Source organism: Eschscholzia californica, unplaced genomic scaffold (assembly GCF_041429995.1).
Source record: "Eschscholzia californica isolate CP2 unplaced genomic scaffold, dmEscCali1.0.p SCAF_5, whole genome shotgun sequence".
Lineage (NCBI taxonomy): Eukaryota > Viridiplantae > Streptophyta > Magnoliopsida > Ranunculales > Papaveraceae > Eschscholzia > Eschscholzia californica.
Genome location: NW_028238472.1, coordinates 34,131,690 through 34,141,483, shown reverse-complemented (window position 1 = coordinate 34,141,483; position 9,794 = coordinate 34,131,690). Strand labels below are relative to the sequence as shown.

General features: G+C 37.5%; 2 protein-coding genes across 2 annotated transcripts; both read left to right on the top strand.

The window, feature by feature from the left end:
• Positions 1-3,300: 3,300 nt before the first annotated feature.
• LOC147538767 (Regulator of Vps4 activity in the MVB pathway protein) lies at positions 3,301-5,986 on the top strand. The gene is made up of 7 exons (XM_086643345.1): positions 3,301-3,509; positions 3,596-3,728; positions 4,216-4,319; positions 4,409-4,580; positions 4,761-4,901; positions 5,006-5,094; positions 5,215-5,986. The coding sequence occupies exons 1-7, from the start codon at positions 3,436-3,438 to the stop codon at positions 5,837-5,839; spliced, it is 1,338 nt and encodes a 445-aa protein (XP_086499471.1). The 5' UTR covers positions 3,301-3,435; the 3' UTR covers positions 5,840-5,986.
• Positions 5,987-7,723: 1,737 nt separating this feature from the next.
• LOC147538766 (uncharacterized) lies at positions 7,724-9,521 on the top strand. Its single transcript, XM_086643000.1, has 3 exons — positions 7,724-7,894; positions 8,013-8,765; positions 9,439-9,521. The coding sequence occupies exons 1-3, from the start codon at positions 7,780-7,782 to the stop codon at positions 9,519-9,521; spliced, it is 951 nt and encodes a 316-aa protein (XP_086499126.1). The 5' UTR covers positions 7,724-7,779.
• The last annotated feature ends 273 nt before the right edge of the window (positions 9,522-9,794 follow it).

Here is a 9,794-nt window from a genome sequence, read left to right as displayed (position 1 = left end):
TCTGGCTCCACCCAACTGTAACTTGGGGAACTGACAATGGCCCTTGGAAATTTTAAGGCCACCGTCATAATTGTTGAGGCTAAGTGGCTAACTGTAGCCAGATAGGGCCAGGTGATGTTATAAGCAGACCCTTGTTTTTTAAATAAGAGTTGTAGCCTTGTAGGTGTTTAGGTCAAAATTTCAACAAAAAAAAAGGTGTTTAGGTCAAAATAATATTAAAAGATGGGTAAAAAACAACAAAATTTCATAATTATTATTGAAGTCAAAATATTTTATAAAGACTAAATTAACTTTTTGTGTAACTAATCTCTAATTTTTGAACTTAATATGCATAAAACTCTTGCATTAGAAAATTTATTTTGATAAAATATATTTTCTTAGAAAGGGTTTTTGGTATCTTTCTAGGAAGTTTTACTTTCAATATTTTTTTTCTCAAAAAGAAAAGTTTCGGAAAAAAAACCATATTTTTTTTCATTTTCTTTTTGTAATCTGGATTTGCAAATCTCGCAAACTCAATTTGCAGATCTTGCAAACTCGATTTGTCAAACGAAAACCGACTTGCTGATCTTGCGAACGTGGGCTACACAATTGAAAGTTGGTTAGAAAATCTTGCAAACTCTGTTTACACAATGCAAAGACAGTTTGCATATTTCGCAAGCTCCATAGGTAATCTGGAACAAAAAAGAATGAAAGTTTTTTTTTCTTTTAAATCGACGAAGCTTCTTCTTCTTCATGACCTAATGTTGAAGGACAATGAAAAGAAATCCAAGTACAAACTTCTGAAACCCTAATATTTTTTTCATGAACCAAATCTAATCTGATCTACAAACTTTAATGTAATAAACAAGTAAGAGAGAAAAAAAATAAGATCGATGAAGCTTCAATTTCCTGCATTTTGATGAAGGCTCGTATTCCTCCACATTTCAAAAACATATCTGAGCTACTGCATCTTCTTCTTTTATCATCTTCTTTGTTCCAAAATAAATCAGATCAACAAACTCAGTTTGAAAAATATGAGAGAGAGAAAACGAGTCACTGAAGAAGAAGATGAGAAGAAGATAAGTGGACCATGTCTAGAAAAAAAAAAGAGAGTCATATTCGGTGTGGAGATGCTGAGTCGATGACGAAAAAGATGAGGGGAAGAAGATGAGTCAGTGAGGAAGAAGATGAGAGGAAGATGATGAGTTACGAGAAAGTCGATGAGTTTAGAGAAAGAACGAATGAGAAAGTCGTTGAGTTTGAGAGAAATTCAGAAAGAAAGTGAGCTTTAATATGGGATAATTTAAGAAAAATAAATAGTTAATTCCTATTTGGCCTCCTACTTTGTGAACAGCTTCCTTTATGTCCCTCTCTTTCTGTAAATTCAAATATAGCCCCCTTTTTTCAAGTAAATGTCCTAACTGCCCTTTCTATATTTGTTTTTTCAAAATAAAATCAAAAAGAAAACTTCAATTCCACCTCATTTTCCTCTCCTCCACACATATCTCTCCAATCACCTCTCTCTCTCCAACTCGCCTCTCTCTCTCTCCAAGGTCATTTTTATTCCACCATGAGAGCTTATAAGTCAGAAGTTTGAGGAATACTAGAAGAGTGAAGACATAAGGTTATGCTACATAATGAAAGGGTGGCTGTCAAAGTTGGTCATCAATGTCCTATTGAACTTGAAAGGCTTGGTTCTCTTGGGTTAATTGGTTGAGGTGGTTGGAAGAATAGGCAAATCAATACTGTCTAAATGACTAAGAACCGAACATAAGCTCCAAGATTGATCGACGAGAGCTCAATCTAGTCGTTCTTAAATTCGATTACCTTGACATTGGAGGTTAGACAATGTATAAGGATCGCCTTGAAAACCGATGTCAATAAAAACCTATCGTATCAATAATATTTGTAATCTTGGGAACATAAGAAGGTAAGGGCGTCAGCCTTCGATTATGTTATCTAGGTTTAAGATGCTACTAAAATCCATGTTATTAACAACGGTCCGACGTCAAGCCCATGTGGCATAGCTGTTTCTAAGGGTCGATTATACTTTGACGTATGGACTCCCATAGAAGGCAATCACAAAGAATGCCTGGATCATGCCCATGGATTAAATAAACTACGTTTATAAAATATATGTGGTAAAGGTTAGTGTTACTCTTTACTCTTGTCACGACTAAAATGCTCTCTATTTCTTTTCTTTCTGTGTATAAAACCCAGTTTTTACATTGATTTCGGCCTCCCAAATTCCATATTTCCCTCCCATGAATTTGGTCCTCTATGGTCCTAGACGGATACGACATCTCAGATTTCTTTCCGCCCCTATTAAGGGGAGATTCTAAAGGCGCACAGCATCATTGGGAGGCCTATACCAATCATGGGGAGCGCCTTTAGATCTTCCCCCTCTGGAGGATGTTGATATGGTCTCTCATCTGGATCCCAATCGGGAAACTTATCATTTCAATGGATTCATTATGTCTGAAATTGAAAGAGATTTGTACACCCACTTTCATAGGTAGGTATTGGAACGTCATTATCTAACCGTCCAATGTGAAGAATCTAGGGTAATAGAAAAAATTAGCCGTTAGATGATGGACGTATCTTACACCCCGAGGCAGATGGGGTGTCAAAATCTGAAGAGCGCGGAGTAACGGCTCTCTTTTCTAAGACAAAAAGTCGGTGAAAGGAGTGGGCCCAATAGAGAATAGAAAGCGTTTTCTTTCCTATGTCAGATTACCGTTACTTTAGCCTATCTGCTTCACTCATGTAGAAGGACCCTTACTTAGTGTAAAGGGGCACCTAAAGTTGAAGCATTTTTATTTGATGTCCCTATAAGGATGGTAGAGGGACATCTTTGACCCCCCTTTCATTTTCCTTCCTCCCAAAATTACGACTGACCTTCATCTTTCATTTCCGTACCTAAGTAAACCCAAAATGATTTATTCAGACTTTAGAAACAAAATAAAAAGTTAATTTGAATTTCAATCTGTTTTAATTTAAATTCTAGTTCCACCTTTTTTATCACCACAATCACTATCCCTATTGCCGCCCCGTCATCTTCAGTCTATCAACTTTGTCTTTGTATTCATTTCCATTTTCTTCACAATTTCTTTTTTCCCTTTCTCAGACGAAGGCGAGACTCATTTCTTAGAAGAAGAGCGTTGTCCACAAAGGGCTTCCTATTTTTTGACAAAGAAGAGCGAGATTTTAGGGTTTAACAAAGTTGGGATTTTATACGTAATACCGAGTACGTTTTAAAAAATAATACTCCCTACCTAAAAGGAAGGATTATTTCAATGTGGTGTTAGCAAAAGGTTTGATACCCCTACTCTAAAGTTTGTGCCCCTATATACTAACTAGGGTCCCTATACAAGACACCATCAGCTTCTTCATCACTCTATTTGATACTATATCTCTCTATCTTTCCTCTTACTAAATTTGCTTTGTGGTGAAGCTATGGTGTCACTATGGAAGAAATTTGTGAACTTCGGAATTTCACTCTTGGGCGGAGGCTTCAAATCTTCCAAATGGTTAGACTTTCATTTTCTTTCTCACTTGATCTTTCTCAATAACAAAACCCTAATCTTTCCTTTTCTTGTTCTCAATGTGGAAACAGTAAAACCATGGCTAAGTTGGCTACTGCCAGGATCAAATTGCTCAGGAACAAGAGAGAAGTTGTTGTTAGACAAATGAGACGTGATGTTGCTTTGCTTCTTCAATCCGGTCAAGACTCCACCGCCAGGATCAGGGTAACTCTAACTCTATCTCTATCTAAGAACTGCTATCATCATTTCCACTAACCCTTGTTAAGTTCTCCCGATGTTTTCGGTTCTAGTAGCTCAATGTGATAGATTCCCGTTTCGGGTAGCTAGCAAATCCATGTTTGATATCTAGAGTCGAATCGAATCGATATGCCTAATCCCATTTCAAAAGGGAAAATGGGTTGATTTTCTCAATTCCCAAAATAAGAATAAATTCTTACAAAGAAAGCATTACCTTTTGTTGGTACTAATTCTAGGTAGCTCTAGGTTGATAATAAAAAACGAGCTTCGAAGGCTCGAACGTGTAGGTGATGTTAATTGACCTGTCTCATATTTAGCATCCACAGTTTCATTTTCTCTTTTGTCGATCCTAATTAAATAAACAGTCAAACCCAAAAGAACATTCAATCTATCCGTTATTGACACAGTGAGAAGTAAAATTATGTGTGTATTGAGAACTTAAATCTCTTTTCAGGTTGAACACGTTATAAGAGAACAAAATATGATGGCAGCAAATGAGATAATTGAGCTTTTTTGTGAACTTGTTGTAGCTCGGCTTTCAATTATATCAAAGCAAAGGTAATATTCAAGATTTACTTCGATATCCTTATTTTGCACTATAGAACTTATAGCCACTTTGTTTTGATATGGGACTTATATTATCTCAGGGAATGCCCAGCTGATCTGAAAGAAGGAATTTGTAGTCTAATATTTGCATCTCCAAGGTGCTCAGATATACCAGAGCTTGTGAAAATTCGTGATATCTTTGAAAAGAAATATGGAAGAGAGTTCGTTTCAGCAGCTATAGATCTTCGTCCTAATTGTGGTGTTAACCGTACGGTAAGCTTGTCGATTTGTTGGTTGGTTGTTTTTTATAGCACAAGTTAAGTGCTGTGAGAAATGGAGAAGAGAATCATCTAGAGCTACAGACTTCTTTTGAATGGGTTCTTCAATTTTTTGTTTTTGCTTCAACTTCATCCAAGTGCTTATTATGTACTAAGTTCATTTTCGTGTTTATAGCTCATTGAGAAATTATCAGTACGATCACCTACTGGTGAAGTGAAGTTGAAGCTCATGAAAGAAATAGCGAAGGAGCATCAGATTGAGTGGGATACAACTGAGTCCGAGCAGGAGCTTCTCAAGCCACCTGAAGAGCTTCTTGTTAGTTCCCTCTCACTCTCTCACTCTCTTTCTCTCTCTCTCTCTCATTACTGCTATTTTGACATTTACACCATGAATGCTTTTTAAACATCACTATTACACAGGAAGGTCCTCGTACATTTGTTAGTGCCGCAAGCATGCCTGTGAAACCTGTACCATCACAGCATGTTGAACAAAACCTATCTTCAAACAGGTATATTGCGCACTATATAATTTTTCTGAAACGCTATGCAGAACTATGCTTATTCTTGGAAATTGGGAAGCACGATCGTGTTTGTTGAAAGTTATTTATGTCTTGTGCTCCTCCATACAGATCAGTGAATATTAGAGAGACAAATACTATGCATTATGAAGACATGGCTTCAGCTGCTAAAGCAGCTGCAGAATCAGCAGGGAAAGCAGTTGCTGCTGCACAGGCTGCTGCTTATCTAGCTAACCGTGATACTTATGATGTGCGGAGGACAAATGATTTCAGCAACAGAGTTGATGGTGGGGAGAATCGTTCGAGCAAGAAACATTCATTAGATAGTTCCCCAATTTCTCCTATGCCATATGATGAATCTAATGGTTTCAATAGATCTGATTATATGATGGACAAGAAATCGGACGAAGACAAGAGGGTCTATAGGAGGCACAGCTACAACACGAACAATGTACGTTCAAATATACAGTTTGATGAGTCAGACGAGTCAGATTCAGACTGTGATGAAGAGATTGAGGTTGAAAGACCTTATGTTGGAAACTATGCTCCTCCACCTAATAGGGCTCCTCCACAAGTACCCTCATCTAATGATGCTTCCAAGTTCGATGACCAAAGAGGTTTAGGAGAGAACCCAGATTTATATCGAAGGAATTCGGTTCCTGGTGTTCATCCTAAGTTACCAGATTATGAAACACTCGCTGCTCGCTTTGAAGCTCTCAAGACAAGGAAGATGTAAGCATCACACCAAATTTACTTGATAATATTTCTTTTGTAATACATGTCAATGTTTGTTTTTCTATATAGATGTCAATTACAAGTGCTGAAGTCAATATGTGAACGGTGGACTTCTTTGGTATAGAAATACAAAATAAACCTTTCCTCCCTTCCCCTTACTTAGCTTCTTGGAGCTTGTCATTACCTTTTCTTTTGATAGCTTTTTTTTTTTTTTTTTTTTTGTTGAAAGATAATATATATTAGATAGAAATAAGAGTTCTATTACAATACAACTTGCAAAGAAAATAAGGTACTTGTTTCCAAACCTTCGATCTGTTTTTCTTTCTTGCCCATTTTGCCAATTTGTCCGCTGCTTGATTGAATTTCCTGCTTGTATGAGAGAATTTAACTATTTCCAACCTCCTTTTTATTTCCTGGATTCTTTTGATGTGTATTAGGGATTGCCATTGAATATTATTCTTTCCTTTCTGAAGATATTTTATGATTTTGATGTTGTCACTTTCGATAATGATTTTTTTATATTCATGAGATTCTGCCCATTGTATTCCTTTGAGGATCGCAATTGCCTCACCTTCCTCCGCGTTTCTGCTTCTTGAGGTGTATGATGCAGCTTCGACCAATTTAGATTCATTGTCATGGACGATCAGGCTGATACCTGTGATACTTTGTGTGTCTATAAAAGATGCATCTACATTGATCTTTAATAAGGATGTTTCAGGGGGGATCCATTTTCCTTGTTCTGTTTTGGTTTTTGTTTCATTCACTATTTGAATTTGTGGGAAAGTCGTAATGATGGTAATAATTGTGTCTAGCTTGTTGATTTCGTGTTGAAAGCAATGGTCACATCTAATTTTCCATATGTTCCACATAATGGTAGCGTAATGAATGTTGTTAATTGTGTAAGCCTTTTGGTCATTTATTTCCCAGGAGAAAATCCAATCTCGAACAGATGTAATATTTTCAGAAATTATGTTAAAATAGAACCAAATATTTTTTTGCCAGAGGACAGTGAAGGATAGCATGTTCTATAGATTCTATCTCATTACAATTCGGGCAGATTTTCTTTTGATAGCTTGATATGGGTTGTTTAGACAAAAAAAAAAAAAACATTATTCATACAACTCAATTACAACAAAAATAAAACCCTGAAACATTTTCCCAAAAAACAAAAAACTGTTATAAGGAGGTGGCTGCCCACATAATAGTTTAACTCTATTTACTAATGTGGATGCCCACAGACTTAATATTAATTGGGTGTTGTTAGTTCAATTTTATGCTTCATCTCACCGGCCTATTAGAAGTGGATAGAGGAGGTTCAATTAAATGAAAGTATATGATGTCAATCATTATGCCTTGCTTGGAGATAAACAAAGCTTGGGGAATAAGCAAAGGGTCGGTTTGGCTTATGGAGGTGTGCCGACTATAAGCACCTCAAGGGCATTCACCATTTCACCTCCCTGTGTCCTATAAATAGACCCTCATACCACTAGTGTTACTTACTTTTCAATTGTAACCTTTCTCTCCCTTACATTAGTGGATAATGAAAAGTTACTTTTAAGATATAACTATTATTCTCCATCTCCTTTTTACTCTATTTATTTATTAGGGTTATTTCCCTAGTGGCCCCCTACTTTGTGACCAGCTTCCTGCCTGGCCCCCTACTTTACGAGAAATACCCATATGGCCCCCTAAAACCGTTAACTTTAACTTTCCGTCACTCTCTCTCCTCCATCTCTTTTTCTCTCTCTGCCATGTCACGCCAACTCATCTGTTAGGCCACCTCATCACCTTCTCCGGCAGAGGTCGCCGACCGGCCAAATTTCCGGCCGGCGACCTTCAAACTAAAAAAAAAAATTTTTTTTAGAAGTTCATCTAAGTGGTGGAATTCTTGGGTTTCCTTCTCTTTTCTCAGTTCAGCTAAGTGGTGGGTATTTGAAAAAAATGGAGGAAGCATCAAGACTTCGTCTTGTTCGTTGCCCTAAGTGTCAAAATCTTCTTCAAGAAATCCCAAATGAACCTGTTTATAAATGTGGTGGATGTGGTGCTTTTCTTCAAGGTGAGCAACTAATTTCTCATACTTTCTCTCTCTAAACACTACCTTTTTTCTCTTCAGTTGTTTATTTGGGAGTAATTTTGAGTTTGGGTTTTATGTAATTTGTGTTGAAATCAAACAGCAGAGAAACAATCTTTATGTTCAAGTAATGAATCAATGGAGAAATCTAATGAAGAAAGTAGTGTAGTTAGTTCTGAGAAATTTGAGGGTTTATCTAATGAGAAAAGGGTAGATTTTAAACTGAGTGGGATTTCAGAGGTATTAGATAGAGAGAGAAATGGATTAGAACCTAGGAAGAGAGAGAAAGAAAATTCCTTTTCTTCCAATAGGGACAGTGTTCTAGCTTCACCATATTTTCCAAGGAAAACAAGGCAGGAAACTAGATATAGTGATAAGTATAGGCATTTTAGCAAAGATCTAGTCGAAAATCGGGTTATGGGGAACAATCACGAGATGAATATTGACAGGGATAATGGGGTTGGAGTTAAGCATGAAAGTAGGGAATCTGAACACCAAATTGGGTATAGGAGATCAAAGCAAGTTCTTGATTATGGGTCAAATGAAAGAGATCAAATGACAGCTAATCGGAAAACTGCAAGAGGTGTAGTTGATAATGTGAGTTTCCCTGGTTCGTCTTATCCTAATTATCGACAACCAGGTTCTTCTTATGGCAATGGAGGTATGATGAATAATCATAACAACCTAAGTGGGTCTGATAGAGTGGAACTACTTGAGGAAGATCGTGCCGAGCTTCTTAGGAAGCTAGAAGAGATTACACAACAATTAACTAGATCTTGTAGTGTATCAAAGAGGGCAAAAGAAATGGTTCCTTTGGCTACTTATGTTCGTGAGAACAGACGAACTCCGGCGAAGGGTTCCTTCGCCGGAGTTCTGAGAGAGAGAGAGATAAAAAAAAAAAAAAAATTTTTTTTTTTTTAGTTTGAAGGTCGCCGGCCGGAAATTTGGCCGGCCGGCGACCTCTGCCGGAGAAGGTGATGAGGTGGCCTAACAGATGAGTTGGCGTGACATGGCAGAGAGAGAAAAAGAGATGGAGGAGAGAGAGTGACGGAAAGTTAAAGTTAACGGTTTTAGGGGGCCATATGGGTATTTCTCGTAAAGTAGGGGGCCAGGCGGGAAGCTGGTCACAAAGTAGGGGGCCATTAGGGAAATAACCCTATTTATTACACGTTACTAGCACGAGCCTCTAGCCAGCTGAGAAGCCGTTATTCTGTCAGTTTGTCGACGCCAAAGATCGAACAACTAGATGTTCCTCTGTCCGTTTGTCGACGCCAAAGATTGAACAACTAAGCAGTTACTCTGCCCGGTGAAAGGTATACATTTAAATTATTGGTTTGTTTATAACTAACCTATACTAATCTCCTATTACAGATTTAGATTTATCTATGAGGAGATATTGTTAGATATGATTAAGTGATTGACAACACTAAACACCTTTCACGCCTCGGATATAGTCCTGCAGACTCAATATCGAGAGCGTCGTCTTCTCAAGTATTTTCATTTTCTTAATTGTCTCGTTTTAAACGAAGAAAACAACCAGCTGCTGTTACACAACCATGAATCTCGACCTACTGGGTCTGCAGCTATGCCTGAAGCACCTGCAATATTGTGAAATGATTATGGAAGGAAAGAAAAATACAAATGGGAAATGGTTATGGAAGAAACCACCAATATGTAACCCACCTGAAGTGGGAAAAGAGATAAACTCAATATGTAGTACCGAACCTAAGAATGATAAGGTGAATAACCTTCTGAAGGTTCGGGAAGAAGCTTGTCACAGCTGTAGAATGCTTAGTTGTTTGTCCCGTACCTGTTGTACGACAAAACACTTTGTGGATTTATATCAAGCATCTTTGAAGCCTGAAGCTAGAGAGATGAATCTCAA

Coding starts and splice junctions, on each gene's coding strand:
- LOC147538766 (XM_086643000.1), top strand. CDS start 7,780: ATGGAGGAAGCATCAAGACTTCGTCTTGTTCGTTGCCCTAAGTGTCAA. Junction 7,895..8,012: donor ATGTGGTGCTTTTCTTCAAG/GTGAGCAACTAA, acceptor GAAATCAAACAG/CAGAGAAACAATCTTTATGT. Junction 8,766..9,438: donor CAGACGAACTCCGGCGAAGG/GTTCCTTCGCCG, acceptor TTTTAAACGAAG/AAAACAACCAGCTGCTGTTA.
- LOC147538767 (XM_086643345.1), top strand. CDS start 3,436: ATGGTGTCACTATGGAAGAAATTTGTGAACTTCGGAATTTCACTCTTG. Junction 3,510..3,595: donor GGCTTCAAATCTTCCAAATG/GTTAGACTTTCA, acceptor ATGTGGAAACAG/TAAAACCATGGCTAAGTTGG. Junction 4,581..4,760: donor ATTGTGGTGTTAACCGTACG/GTAAGCTTGTCG, acceptor TCGTGTTTATAG/CTCATTGAGAAATTATCAGT.